The following is a 15,608-nucleotide window of genomic DNA, read 5'->3' on the forward strand; positions in this document are numbered from 1 at the left end:
GTGCTCCCGTTAACCTAGTGTATGTATTTGGCTGCGCTCACCAACTGAACAGCGAAAAAAGGGAGAATGGTAGGCGACCCTACCTTTCTGTCTTAGTAGCATTCGCACCTCGGCGTTTGTGTTCTTTAGGTTAAAGGGCCCTTCACTAGGCCCCATTGCAAACCTTGGTTATACGCTGGAAGTTGTTACGTGTCCTCTAGGGAGCGTTCTGCCGCAAAAAGTTTAGAAATCTGCTCATTAATAGCCGAGATAGAAATATTTCAGTGCCGCGAACCCATGATTTCAGCAGGCGGGCTCCACTGCCAAGCGAGAAGCTCTCCACTCACCCCGTCTAGCCTCGGCAAGCGAAATTCCTTCCCGGCATTCTCACATACCGGACCTCGAGTATCGCGTGACGCATACGTCACAGACGCGCCTTCATTTTTTTTCTCCGCTTTTCCTTTTTCGGTGCTACACACTTCCGCTGGCGGCGTCGCGCGCGAGCTGTTATCGTTTCGCGCAGTGCGCGATTTTGCACGCTGTGCACAAGGAAACACGACTAGCGGTATAATTCATTGCTACACGAATACTCAGGCAGAACAAGCGGATCCCAGAGCATGATCAGGCGCTGGAACACGGTAGAAAATGGCAGTTTCGATACCTACGCACGTCACCGCATGACTGTGGAAACAAGCAGACGAAGCGGAAGTACATATCTCTTGCTTTCGTGCGAAGTAAAGCAAAAAACATGCAGACATTCCGTTTGTGTGTTTTATTATTTCTCTAAACTACAATTCGTCAATTCAAGCAACAGATCGCACAGATAACAGATGTTGTCTTGAATAATTCTTGAAGTCACGTGTCACCACGAGCGAGGTCACACTGCGGACACCAGTACGTAGGCTCGGGCACACGAGTACGTCATCCTCCAACTTGGAGCGCAGCGGCCGCAAGGAGAAGGAAAAACGGCGTTCGGATTGAAATTTCAGATCTTCCCGGGGCGCGTAGCGATGTAATACTCTGCAGACGCATTCGTTATCACGCAGTGTACGCTCTGCGTTTGTCAGCTCAAAATGGCCAGACCTGCTGAGGGGCCCTCTAAGCGAGCGGACATCTTTCCCCTGGCACGATATGCGGGCGAGAAGCGAGGGAGGGCGATGAGGAAGAGCGGCACGCGCCACCTGGCGGGCTTAGCCCCCTAACGAGTGGCGCACCAAGCGCACCTTACGCGCCCTCTCCGGTGCTGACGTCAGAGCATGTAATAAGCGCGAGCGCGCGCGCAGCTGTTGCGAGCGAGCAAGTGAGGAGGTGAGCGAGTAGGTGAGCGCCGATAGAGGAGAAGCGAGAGAGCACGGAATGACGTCACATCCGCTCTGATAAACAAATGTTCAGTCTATGCCAGGCAATTGTTTCCCATTAATTAGCCGGTTAAATATCATGCCACCTTCTTGTGTGTGATGTCATTAGCGACATAATTATTTCCGCTTTCTACTTCCGGGTTTCCAGGAATTTAGACAAAGTCGTGCGCACGTGGTGGGTCTGTAAAGTCTACGATTCTGTGCTTTGGTGTGCGGAAACCAGTGATTTCTAATTCTAATTATTCCAGACAATTCAGTTACGTCACATGTAACTAAACTTAAGCTCGGATATCGTATCTCTAATGAAACCCATGAATTTTGTACTTTACTATTTTTTCTATATTTTCTTAATTATCTTGTATTTCATCCGCGGTCGTCCCAGGAGGTGAACCGGAAGTGCTACGCAAGAAACAACAGCGTCACTTGATGCTCATGCCACTAAATGCGGTGATGAGGCAGGAGGTCGAGGTGTACGACAAATCCGTTGGTCGAGAAACTACATTTGTCATGGCGCGAGGCTAGTTCGGCTTTTGAAGCTAGGTTTCGCCAAGTTTTGAGCACTGCAAACAAGGAATATTGACGTGAGATCATGTAGTGGTGATCTTGCAGTGTCTACGCAATGCACCTATGTGCTTAGGCAAACTACGGCGTCATTGGTCTTGTTTACCATGTCACCGATCCCACGTGCAGCGTGCAGACAGCAGCAACGCGAAATACACAGATTCCAGCGAAACACAGGGCGTGCTAAACTGCCACTGGAAGCAGTGAGTAAGGGAGAGAGAGAGAGACGAATACTAGACGGGGCTCATGACGTCAAGTGACGTTGCTCTCTACTCTAATACGGGTGAATGCAGGGAAGGAATTTCGACTGCGGATGCTGGTAGAGAACGCGATAGAGATTATGTTAGTTTGTTGTGGTTCCTCGAACAACCAAATTTCCTATATAAAGGTAAAGCGTTATAAACAATGCCACGTGACGCTTGAAGCCACAAACACGAAGATTATAGAAATCTATGCAAAATCCATGTACTACCCTTTATTGATGTGATTTCTGAACAATCTCAGCGCCAGGAATTTCTTCTACAGCAATTTCTTGTGGGAAAACTTATGGGCCGCACATCGATGTCATATCTAAAAATCTCCCTCCTCCTCGATCACCACCAAAGCAGCACTACCACTAACATAATTATCATGAGAGCAACTGTCGTTGGCAGTTTCTCGCTTCCTCGCATTATCGCCTCGATCCAATTAATGTGCTTTTATGTCCGCTATTACAAAGTACTTAAAAAAAATTCCTTGATAATATACTGTTCCGTGGACGGTGCTTTAAGGTACGGACACACTGGCGGCAAGACACGCGCGGCACGCCGCCGGTGGCAAGAACGCCGCGCGGCAGAGAGGCCACATCGGTTGTGCGCGCGGCGGCCGCCGCGGAGTCACGTGACAGCGCTGATCTCGCCTTGTCTCGAACTGCGCGAGCATAGGCGCGATATCGCGGTTGTCGCGCGCTTTTTCCTTGCTCGGTTAGCAGATACCGCGCTGATCGCGTTGATTCCTGCAATGGCAGATGCAGACGACGATGTTCTGACGACGATGAGCGTTTTGGTCATTGTGTGTTCTCTGCTGTTGCGACGGCTGCGCGCGGAAAAGGCACGCAGACGAAGCACTAGCGCTGTTTGTCGCGGCTGGCTCGGAGCGCTCGGTCGTCGATCGTGGTTCCGCCGCCGCCGCTGGAAGTTAACTTCGGCAGTAGCCAAGAGGTGGCGCTTAGGAGAAAGCCCGGACGTCTCTCATTGGTTCGCGGCACGCGGCAAGCCGCCGAAAATGGCTCCTCGACCCATCCTCTGCGCGGCACACCAAACCGGTTCCGCGGCAGGTTTTGCGGCACGCGGCGCGCCGCCGGCGGCGTGCCGCGCGCGTTTTGACGCCAGTGTGTCCGTACCTTAACATCTACCAGTGCGCAAAAAAAAAAAAAAAAATATGCCGGGAAATGGTGAGGGGTTCTTTAAGAGTCACAGAAATCGTCGAAGAACGGCTATCGCCATTTCCTACATTGCGGCAATCAGAAGGTCTAGCGTAGTTCCCGAGTGCACCTTGTCAAAAAGAAAAGTAGCAATAAAATTAGTCACCTTCTCGTCTCGACCGAGGCTATGATTGTAAGTATGTTGTTCAACTGTGTCCTTCTTTGAATGATGGTTTAAACTTCTTCGTAAATACATGAAGCAATCCTACCTTTTACATACTCGGACTGCCAGCGTATAAACGTAGAAAATTTGCTTTTATTTAGAAATGAAGTGCCTAGTCCGGAGATTCCTCTTCTTTGAGCTTCAGTATTTCTTGCTTGTATATGAAGAAGTAGCTGGGTGTCCGCATTTTCTGAAAAAAAAAATGAAGTCACTTTTGTTCTAAAACAGCATAATTGCCAACGTCATTTCACTCTTTCTGTGGAAACTATTATAACGAACAATCAGCTGTCTTGCATTCCGCGATAGGGCCACTGACGTGAGTGTTGACAAAACACTTACATACTTCCATATACTGGTCGTGTACTTTGAGGAATATCAGTGCGCACGGTGGTTAGTATTTATGTGCGACCAGTGTGGCAACCAGACGAACTAATCTTTTTATGTTAAGTGAGATTAAACCCGAACGTTCCTTCAAAGCAAAGTTCATGAAACTAAAACATTCTTATTTTGGTCGTGCCATGCGGTGTGGCGGTTCAATGAAACGGAAATTTACTGCTCGCTAAAGCTGAAAGTACGAAAACATGGAGTACACAAGCGCACGAGATGTTCAAGAGAGGTTCGTTCAAGCCATAAAGAAGTGCCGCAGTGAGCTTAAAGAAACTACCTTAAGCAGATCTTTTAGGCCTTCTTATGATCATACGGTGCCACCAATAGTCGAACGCGACTCGATGACACGCAACTACTGCAACCAGTGTAATGACGCTGTCATTGTCCGGCCTTTCTCGCTTACGGGAAGGACGCTCTTAAGGTCCTTCTACTCCGTAGTTTCGTACAGTCACAATTTGAAGCAACTTACGACGTCTCTGGCAGTGCGCGAGGCCCCTCCCTGTACCAGGATCTGGCCAAGGGTGGTCACGTGGGGCATCGCCATGGCGTAGTGCAGTGGCGTCCTTCCCATCTGAAGGAGGAAGCTCGTCTCATTACGGAGACCATTTTGTCTAACCCTCGTAGGCTCTAGCAACCGTAGATTTCCTGCTTTGTGGGTCGTGCAGCATACTTGGAACTTTATACCCAAGTCACATTATCAACCGCTAATATTCGTTACAGTCTCCACAATAAACGTAGTAGGTAGCGAAACATGTTAGTTGTACGCGAATGTACGTAAGCGATTTGTTCCCTTTTTACATTTTTTGGCATGCTTTTGAACTGTTCTTAAGTTCGATAACTTTACACCACTGCTTTCTACCACAAAAAATTTGGCATGTGGCACATATATCTTTGACATATGTATGCTTTCTTCATTCCTGAGTGTCTGTGCCTGTGTCTGTGTCTATGTAGAACGCAAAATGAATTATACCGTGTCATACGATACAAATTCGTATCATAAGATATCATAAATCCGTATCATAAGTTTCGTATTCTAAGAAAGGAAAAATGAAAATAAAAGTGGCAGTATAGACAACTTGCCACCAGTGGGAGCCGAAACCTCAACCGTTGGCACAGTGGGAGCCTGACCCCCCGATATTGAGGGTTGCAAGTCTAACAGGGCTGCGTTCAACACATGTATGCAAATGCTTCCAAAATTGTAAGGATGAATCAATTGGCGGAGCATTGCACGCGCCATGCAGAGGTTGTGGGTCCGGTTCCTAACGGCAGCAAGTTTCATTTTCTTCTTTCATCTACTTTTTCCTTTATTAGGAACAGTAAGGTTGTCGCAAATATAACCCTTATTTTACACTTAATTTTGACGTTTAGGTGCGCGCACAATCACCCCTGTCCAAAACACATGCACTCACGCACGCACACACGCATGCGCACTAGAGCCCACATAGACAAAATGCCCCTTCAGGATACGTACGTTGTCGGCGACGTGAAGTGCATCTGGACATGATTTGACCAGGTGTCGCACCACGTCCGGGTTCTCAACGAGCACGGCAACGTGCAGTGCGCAGCGTCCTCTGGTGCCCTTGGCAGTCACCAAGCTGACGTCACGCTTCACCAGTTGTTGCACACCCTCCAGGTATCCGTTGCGTACAAACGCGTGGAGCTCCTCGCGAGTTTTCTGCGAGTGCATCAGAGGGTGAGAGAGCAGTTTGAGCTGCTACAGTGCATTTCCAATTCTAGCTCTCTATCAGAATCAAAAAATCAGAATTTCCTTCTTAAACCTTGTTTTCCTTCCAACACTAACGACTAGAAAGCTCGTGAGTAAATTTGTGCACTTTTCTGCGTGTGATTCGCAGATGACCGACAACAACACAACATTATCAAATTGAGTAAGTACACTACTTCCTTTGAACTACGTAAAAAAAAAAAAAAAACTGCTGACAAATGGCAACAAAACACAGTGCCCAGGTTCTTCCAACCAAAAGTTTATACAAAATTTTCTTTCACTTAGACGCCTTTGAGAAAATCTACAACAAATAATAAAGAAAGTAGAGAGACGTCAGTCACTATATCATATACGCTTGTTATATAAGTTGTCTTCCAGTAACTTCGCAATAGGCTACGATAGGGAAGCAGCACCTTATAGTTATTTTACGAGCCTTGTTTTAGTAATTCATTTGTGACGGCTCACCAGGAACATGAAATTTTAGATATCTGCGCAAGCACTCCTTCCTTACCATCTCACCCCTCGTAAATCTCCACTCTCTCCCTCGCTGTAACAAAACAATGGTTCATCCTCATCACTTCCTATACTTCGTTCTTAATAGCACCACTAGCGATGCTGTTAGTCATTGGAGGTGCTCTTTGTCTGCTATTTAGACGGGTTATTTAGAGACATTATATATGAAATGGTTACACTATGTTTAACGAAATACACATAAAAAACCGGCAGATCCCACGCTCTGTGGGAATCGATGTTATGCGAAGCAGTGTGTGGGGAACCTACCAAGTTAACGAAACGACCATGAGAGCAGCACCAAGACATAGGTGGCTGTTTCATGACCGACATAACATGCCGGTTATAACATTAATGTCATGACCTATCACTTATGTTCGTCATACACTCTTGCCATACTATGCCAATTTTGGTAAATACCAAGACGTAGGCGGCTGTTTGACGACCTACATGACACGCATGTCATGACATTAGTGTCATGACCTATCATTTATGTTCGTCATACTATGCCAATTTTGGTATATACCAAGGCGTAGGCGGCTGCTTCATGACGTACATGACACGCATGTCATGACATTCATGTCGTGACCGATCAGTTATGTTCGTCATGCACTCTTGTCATACTATGCCAATTTTGGTACATACCAAGTTAACGAAACGACCATGAGGGCACCAAGACGTAGGCGGCTAGATAGACAGCTAGATACTGTCAAAGTGGCAAATCTTCGCCTAGAAATTCTCCACATTTAAAACGTCGTTAAGCTAGTTGCGAAATTCGTTGTAATCATTGTTTGGGCTCCAGGAGCACTGCCGGCGGCCTTTCCGGGCTCCGCAATAGGCGAAGCAACCAGTGCTAAACGTGAGCTGTCCCGCAATACGAATCCTTATGTTGTGGTGCACGCTTTACAGGCGGCCATAATAGCACTTGAATACGTCTTTGGGTGCGGAAACGTGCTTGAAGGGATCGCAATGGCGATTAGCATTATTATGTGTCCTGTATGGGGAAGACCTTGAGTTGAACGTAAACCAATGCAGCTGCAACGAATTGGTGTGGCTCTAGCTGTTACTAATGGGAGCGCAGCCTCGTCGTCTGCTTATAATGTTTCCGCCCCGACTTCGGACGGCAAAGTTATCGCAAGAGGAGGGTCGGATACTCAACGAAGAATGCGTCCATGTCGTGCACGAGTGCCTGCATATCGGTCATCTGGAATTGAGCCAGCACGGCCGTCAGGTGTCGCCCGTGGCGGTCGGCGGCATGCAGCAGTGGCTCGTATCCTCGATGCGCCAGCGCGCGCAGCAGCCCCGCTCGGCGCTCCAGGAAGGCGTCAAGGACGAACGCGTCGAGCGCGAACACGTTGTCCGTCTGCTGGGCCTCGCGAGCCACGTCCCTCGCTGTCCGGTAACGGGAGTCCCTCTCGGCGAGTAGCGCCTGGCCCTGGCGCACCAGCGCGTAGAAGCAACCCTCGCTGTGCGCGTGCGAGGCGGCGAAGTGCAGCACTGTCTGACCCTCTTCGTCCTACAAGCACGAACAAGCCGCCCGCGCGGAATTCAAAGTCAATTCCCAAATGTTTATCTGTCTGACTACCCACTCTTGTTTGGAATAGAAATTTTGGTGCAACTTGTGTGCCTTCTGTGGACGCTGCTGAGCACAATCTGCATTTAACTTCACCTTTTTCGTGCATGCAAAAAAAAAAAAAAGAAAGTTGAATCGAGTGAGTTACTTCACCTGAAAGCTGTCCTCAGGTAGTTGTTTCACATATCGACATTGTCGGGAGCAAGTAGTTTTCAACTTCAACCTGTCCCCGTTTGGCTTAGCCACACGATCAATGAACACAGACATACGACGCCGAATAATTAGAGTTACATTAGTCAATTGCGATAAAGAAATTGGTTAGCAATGCGATTAGCAATGTGGCAAAGTAGTGCTGCAACGTATTGCCTTCGCGGAGACGCGTCATATATGAGGCGCATAGGCAGCCGGGCTCCTCTCTCGCGCTTCACGCTGGACATGCTGGGTCCTTCAGCAGCGCCGCAGCGAAGTCCACAAAAGGCGCTTGTGTGAATATACATTCGGAGAAATTTGTCTGAATATACAGGGTGTTTCAGCGAACACTTTCAAAAAATTTTACAGGTTGCCTGTGGCAAACAGCTCAATTCTAGTTCATGAGGTGGTCTACTCGAAGATGCGTGCACTACTTGCACAAAAAAATTAAGAGGCAGGCTCGACAAATTTACAAAAATCATTAATGAACTTTTTCAACTAATTGCCTTATGACCCATATTGCAATTTACAAACTCTAGCCTTGTAGCTCGCAAGGCAGCCCTACTTGGAACAAATTCTCAGGATGACACCTGTTTCGAGATATTAAATTCCCGAACTTTGCGGAGAAATGCACAGGCGTTCCAGTTAGGTTATTACCGAAACATCGTTTTATGCATTCTAACACAAAAGTAACTGGAACGCCAATGCATTTCTCCGCAAAGTTCGCGAATTGATATATCAAAACTGGTGTCATCCTGAGAACTCGTGTTAAGTGGATCCGCCTTGCGAACTCCATGGGTAGAACTTGTTAATTGCAGTATGGGTCATATGGTAATTAGTTAAAAGTTATTTAGTGAATTCATATTAATTAGTCGATTATGCCTCTATTTTTTTTTGTTTTTTTTTGCGAGCAGTGTCCACCGCTTCGAGTAGACCACCTCATGAACTAGAATTGTGCTATCTGCTACAGGCAACCTTTAATAATTTTTGAAAGTGTTCGCTGAGACACCTGTATATGTTGCAACAGAACTGCTTGTTGGCCTAGTTGGTGCTTGCTGAAAGACATATTTTCTTTTGCGGCAAGTTAAAACACGCACGGAAGGAAGACACATAGAAGACAACACGCGCGGCACGTCCTTTTGTGTGTGACAACGCGTCTTTTTGTGTATGTTTTAACTTGTCGCAAGAAGCATGTATTCTACCCTGTATATGACACGGGGTCGATTTTGCCCAAGCACCAGATAAATCTTAAGTGATTCTTCTTTTGTAATTGATGAGCGACACATGCCCAGTGGCACGTACTCAGTAACACAAGTTGGCGTGAAACGGATTACCTGATGAGCGGAACATACCCAGTGACCCGACATGTTCCAGCGGTTGGTTTCGAACTCGGTTCCCTAAGCAAAGCCAGCCTGATGCTCTAACCATTCGACCATGGGACTATACGGTTACCCAGGTTGGCGGGAAAACGGTTACATACATACATACATACATACATACATACATACATACATACATACATACATACATACATACATACATACATACATACATACATACATACATACATACATACATACATACATACATACATACATACATACATACATACATACATACATACATACATACATACATACATACATATGCTGGCATTCTAGATGCCGCCTAGGAGCGTCCGCTGCGTAGATCCATGTTGAAACTAAAAAATCCGCACCTCCACCAAAATGTTACGGGGAGAAAAGACACTTGACAATATATTTGCAAGATATACACAACGGGCAGAATACAGGCATACAAGATGGAGCCAGTGCACACGACTATCGGCGATCGTTGTCTTCGTCAGTCCTCTCATCATCGTTCGCTCCTGCAGCATCTCGTGGCAATTCATTCATTCATTCATTCATTCATTCATTCATTCATTCATTCATTCATTCATTCATTCATTCATTCATTTATCGCCCCCGGAAATTCCGTGAAGTACCCTAAGAATGTTAATCCTATTAAAAACATCTGTATATTCTCCGCCATAAACATAATTTTGCAACGAGTAGAGTGAAATTTACCAGAAGTAGTGATACCACTTCCAATATTGCGAATTAGCACCTTGTTACGTCACTGAATGGAGAAACGACGGGTTGGCACTAACTGATGCTGACTGTTGGGGATTTAGAAACATATTATACAATACCAGATATACGTGGTTTGTACATGTTTCTTTTTAGCATTCACGCATTTTCTTATTCAGATTCCCGGTAACGATCGCTCGTTTCAATGCACCACCACCATACGCTACATTGCCCGATGTCTTGAGAAGCATGCTATATGTTTATCACGCGCTAGTCAACGGGCGCGATGATGTTTTCAAGACAACGGGCGCTGTCAAAAGAGAGTGCCCTAAATTTCTGTGCTGCTGTCAACCCGACGTTGCCGCTGAACTTGGAATGTTGTTGGCACCGCTCACAGCCAATAAATTGTTCCTCCAAAGTGTATGCCTCTGACTTTAAAATGACAACTATTCATGTTAATTCCAAACTTTTACAAATATGCGCACTGCTCTTCAACGTCCACAGTTTCATGCACTCACTCGCTCCCAGCAGCAATACAAAGCTATAGACCGTGGGGCTTGACTGGTTATTGGCTCTTGCGTAGCGTCTTCATAACGTCATCTTTGCAGGGTGCTTAACTGAAACATGACAAGAACATGGTTCATAGGATAGACTTACGGCCCACCTACTACAAGCAAGGCCTCGTTGTAAACGATCAGCTTTCATCCTCCTTGCTCGAACACCAAATTTTTTTTACTCCTAGTTTGATTCGCGCTCTGGTGTTTGTTATTCAGTGGGATGATTTGAGTTACTCTGTGATTAGCTTTGTTCCAAGAGATGTGGAGGCCATGTGGTCATAGGATAAGCTTTCCCGTAGGAAACACGTCTAACAGCTCGAATAGAAGGAGCAGCAGCTGAGAGCCCATATGATGATGATGATTATGATGATGACGACGACGACGATAATGATGATGATGATGATGATGATGATGATGATGGTGGTGATGATGAATGTAGGTACCAAGCGCCACCTTATGACAAGACGCGCGATGCACTCCGGCAACTTCAGCGCTTGCGCGTATGTTCGCGCTGAGTTAGGTATGTTCCAGTTTTATTTGCGAAAGGTTGGTTAAAAAACAGACAATTATTAAATCATTGGACGTCACATTTAACAATTTTCCCCACTTTTGCAGGTGCTTTCTTTCAAAGTTCTGACGAAGGCTAGTCACGGGCTAAGCATTCGACCATGGAATAACAGATTCTGCTTCAAAGCACGTAGTGGGGGTAACTCGGCTGGAGCCTGGAAGACCCAGTCTACAAAATTATAAGCTGTGTAGCTTATGTTCACGCAAATTTACCCGGAAGCGTCCGTAGGCAGACCACATTTGTACAGAATTGTATTGCAGACCCAGGCGCCACGTGGTTGGGTGAGTTATGGCATAGAGAAAAGAAATTGTAAGCGTGTAAAGCGCGTAAGCGTGGTGGTGCTACGTCATTACGTCACGCAAACCAGAAATATTTATTGCACATACTTTATATGAGAGTGTGAAGAGGCACACTGTTTTGACACTGCTGCATTCTCTACGTGTAGTACGGTGCCAGCTTTCTTACGATTCGAATAAGGTTCTATGTCAATCTCGGCATTTTGCCGTTCGCATTTGTTTTCCATGTCGAGCGAAGTATAAACGATGCTGACGTCTTCTGTGAATATAGTTGCAAAGCAGGAGGCTGTGTTGTTAGCACGAACAACTCTAGTTAGAACAACTTGAGTGGAATGACTTCATTGTTTAAATTCGCAAAAAAAACATTGTAAATAAACTTGTAAGCTATAAATTTGCAGTATGTTCAGATAACAAAAAAAAGTTATCTTTACAAAAACCATATTGACAAAGTGAACAACACCATCCTAACAAAATATAGGGAATTTATTTAGCCTATTTAGGGGAAAACTGACTTCAGAGGTTGGAAGCAGTGTGCGCAGCGTACGTGAACGGTCACCGAAACGACCTGAGTGCACACAAACTAATGCATGTTTCTTATTGCTCCTCATGTGCAAAGTGATGCATGACGTGTGTTAATCAGTTCCTGAGGCGCTTTGCGTCGCATCTTAAGTGAATTTGTGCGAACGCGCATGCGTCTGCAATCACTGGAGCAAACTGAGCGTCCAACCTTTACGCTTATCGCTTAACGTCTGGTTAAACACAAGGCGTTCCAAATAACCTAGGAATTTCCTTTCACGTTAAAGTTTGCATTTTGATCGCAGCTATGCGCTCCCCCTAATATACGATCCATTACATTATTCGTTGGCTTCGTGCCGGAAGTGCAATTGCGAAGCGCTTGTTGTACGCTGCTGTCTGAGGAAAAATGCTGTCACATTGACGTCGTGAAAAAAAAAAAAGAAGAAGTTCCGTATAGTGCGCGGCGTGTCACTGTGTAGAAACGCAACACAAAGCGCACGAACTGCGGTGCTTCTTTTTACCACATTTGATGAAAGTTGGCAAATGATGCAGGCTTTCTGGTGGCGACGCTCTGACGCAGCCTCTCACTCTTGACGGTGTGTGTGCTGGAGCCTAGAAATGCGACCACGCATGTACAGTCGAGTGAGAAACTGATATATTTTAACGAGGAACGCCGGTGGACGAATCACTTGGCTTTCTTTTTGTTGCCTTTTCCCTGCGTCACTCGCGTTAAGCTGGTGATCGCGGTCACCAAGAACTTGCCTTGCATTTCGGATATGATTTTACAGATGAAGTGGTCTCTGGGATTACTCGCTAATGCTCCTGTAATAATTTATTTGTACTGTAGTTAGACCAACGCAATGAACCGAAAGTACATCTCAAGCAGGGCGCCTTATAGTGCGTGTTCTGAAGCTGATGTACGCATGTTTACAACCGAATTTGCTCTTTATTAAGTCTGGATGAACTCAGCGGTGAGTGAATCGAGTATAAACGAATCAAGAGGTGAGCGAATATTACATGAATAGGTCTTGTGGAGAATAAACGCAATTTGAACCCTTTATCGCAATCACAAATGTGTTCATAAGTTTACAGCAAACTGTTTGCGCAATGCCGAGAACGTGATGTAAACAGTGTAAGAGTGAGAAAGGCGTGCAGGCTAGAGAAACACGAGGGCTGTGCTGGACCACACCGTACCAGACGAGACCAAGCACAGGTACGAAATAGACGGATTCAAACTTAAAGTATCAATACCTACATTTATCTATCTTTTTTGTTGTTTTCTCATCCTTTGCGACGTTTTCACCACGCCGCACGGGTGAGTAAGGGGACATTTGACACCGACGATCTAAGGAGGCTGTGCTGTCGACCGCGCGACTGGTGAGTTACTGACTACGACCGTTTTGCACACCGGCGAGCTCGACTAGCCAACCGCCACACCGAAATGTGACGCTGTTGCTGCCGTTCACGTCTGTTCGCGCAGCCATCGACAAGTAATAGACAGTTTTAGTTACACGTACGTAGAGGCTTTGCGTACGTAGAGCTTCTACGTGTCAGCAGTGCGCATGCGTAAAACGTAGCGGGCGCGCGCGCGTCTCACGGACGTACGTGAGATTCGATTCTTTGCGTGCGTTTCTTGCGCACGTAGACGGCCTCGCGCGTGAGTTCCGCGAGATCACGAACAAGCGATAGCGGGCCGCGCGCGCGCAGACGGCTTGCACCGAAACACGGCGACAGGATCGAATTGGCTACCGCCGTGTTCACATTTCCCGATAGATGTAGCTACGGGGGTCCCTCTTGGCGTGCGTCGCGTACGTGTAGCTAAAAGCGTTTCGGATGGCGTGCACGTAAGGTACGTAGGCTTTTCACGTTTGCGTACGTGAAGCCTCTACGTACGTGTAACTAAAACTGTCTAATAATACGCGCTGCCATCGGCACGTAATGAGCGTCAGCGTATACCGACGTGCTGATCCTGCGCCAATGACTGACCCAACAGCATTGCAGCTCCAGTAGCGGAGATGAAAAACCAGTCAGTGAGCGACTTAACGAAAGTGGTCGCTTTTAACCACCGAAGCGACCGTTTTCGACGGAATTTGTCGCGCGAGCTTCATTATAATCACCGGTGTGAATGCCGGTGATTGCTGTCAATACTGCCGCAGGTGAGTTCTATTACATATTTTATGCGCCTTAACCATCGGTGCGAAATCGCAGCGCTTCGCGTCATTTCTTCCCGTCTCACCTTGAGCCGGGTGTAGTCATCCATGTAGTGCTCCGTCTCCTCGATGGCAGCCTCCTCGGAGAAGGGGTTTGTGAAGCCCGCTCTCCTCAGGCTGTCGTCGCTAGAAACCAGAAAGTTTTGCGCTGGGACTCAGTCACCGAAACCCTCCGCGAAAGATTTCCTTAACTGAACGCTACTTCCAAAATTGCAGATGTGCGTGTGTTTCCCTTTCAAAAGTGCGCGTATGTTTCTCTGCTATTCACTTCTGGTGCGAGTCTCGGAAATAAAGCCTATACGTCGGGCTCGACTTGTGCAAGTGTAACTCAATGTGTCACTCTATTATCCTTTCTTTACTTTCTTGAAATCAACGCAACTGAGAACACTCTTATAGGCACTCTTCTTGTAGCAAGTGATGCGAACGGGTGCATGTCTGATTTTCCCTTTATTAATTATAGACACCCTGCGTCAGCTACTGCGCGCGTGAACTTTCTCTCCCTTTCGGCTTTTCCTTCTTTCCTTCAGTTCCTCACTTCTTTCCCGCGCAGAGTAGCCAATCGGACGCCTGTCTGGTCAATCTCCTTGCCTTTCCTTGTTCTTTGTCTCAATGCACGCAAACACCGCGAGTGCACTATCAAGTCACTGTTGTTGTCTGTTTTGATTTCCTCCCTTTTACTGAATACCATTACTTATTTCTCAAACGCAGCGCTGTGTCTATCTTATCAAGCATTTGTTTCCCGCACCAACCAGGACTTCACTTTCGGTCTGATCGCTTACAAGTGACGTGTTGATTTCTGCGTGGCTTAAAACGGGCAGCTAAGCAGCTGGTTAAAACGGGCAGCTAAGTGACTGAATCATTTAGAACAAGCACCTGGCATATTCGGTAATTTCTTTTTGTCGCAGCGTTCTTGAGGTTCAGAAAAGTGCAGCTGGCCGTTTAGCGTAGCTCTTGTATGGTGTTCGGTTTAGCCAGCAAAAAATATTGAAATAATAATAAAATAAAGAAGACTATAAAAGTATTAGAGACTGGCAACCTGGCTCCTCATAATTTCACTGCTCAGCGCCCTTATTCAGAGATATGCCTATAGAAAGAGTACACTTCCATGGTTCACTTGCACTGTTAAATTTTAGGTATTACTACAAAAAACGCTTTCTCTTTCATTAAATTGGGTACATCTGATCTTGCTTCTGACAGATAGATAATATCTGAGAACAGCTTGCAATGCTTGACACGACACTTTCTTTTTCTTTAACCATAAGCACTAACTGTTCACCAAGAAAGCTCTCAACGTCGTCGCACTCTCGCTGCTGGTGTCATCGCGAACCGCATGAAGCTGCAGCTCTTAAATAGTGTCACAAATAAAATAGCGACAAGGACGACGCATCGGCTACGAAAGACCTGGAAAGACTAACGACTCTTATTTTTCGACGTAGTGTGTGTGTCTTGACCACGCTGGTTCGTTCTCAATGTTCCCAGTATATCAA

General features: G+C 46.4%; 1 protein-coding gene across 1 annotated transcript in view; it reads right to left on the reverse strand.

The window, feature by feature from the left end:
• Positions 1–1,919: 1,919 nt before the first annotated feature.
• The window catches only part of LOC126540686 (uncharacterized), an 82,565-nt gene continuing 68,876 nt past the window's right edge, over positions 1,920–15,608 (reverse strand). Inside the window, exons 25-30 of the mRNA XM_055076496.2 lie at positions 14,148–14,247; positions 7,303–7,659; positions 5,382–5,585; positions 4,380–4,481; positions 3,280–3,713; positions 1,920–2,661 (exon numbers count right to left, since the gene is read on the reverse strand). Of these exons, the coding sequence (XP_054932471.1) occupies positions 3,636–3,713; positions 4,380–4,481; positions 5,382–5,585; positions 7,303–7,659; positions 14,148–14,247 (841 nt within the window). The 3' untranslated portion in view covers positions 1,920–2,661; positions 3,280–3,635. The remainder of the gene's footprint in view (positions 2,662–3,279; positions 3,714–4,379; positions 4,482–5,381; positions 5,586–7,302; positions 7,660–14,147; positions 14,248–15,608) is intronic.

Source organism: Dermacentor andersoni, chromosome 2, assembly GCF_023375885.2.
Source record: "Dermacentor andersoni chromosome 2, qqDerAnde1_hic_scaffold, whole genome shotgun sequence".
Taxonomy (NCBI): domain Eukaryota; kingdom Metazoa; phylum Arthropoda; class Arachnida; order Ixodida; family Ixodidae; genus Dermacentor; species Dermacentor andersoni.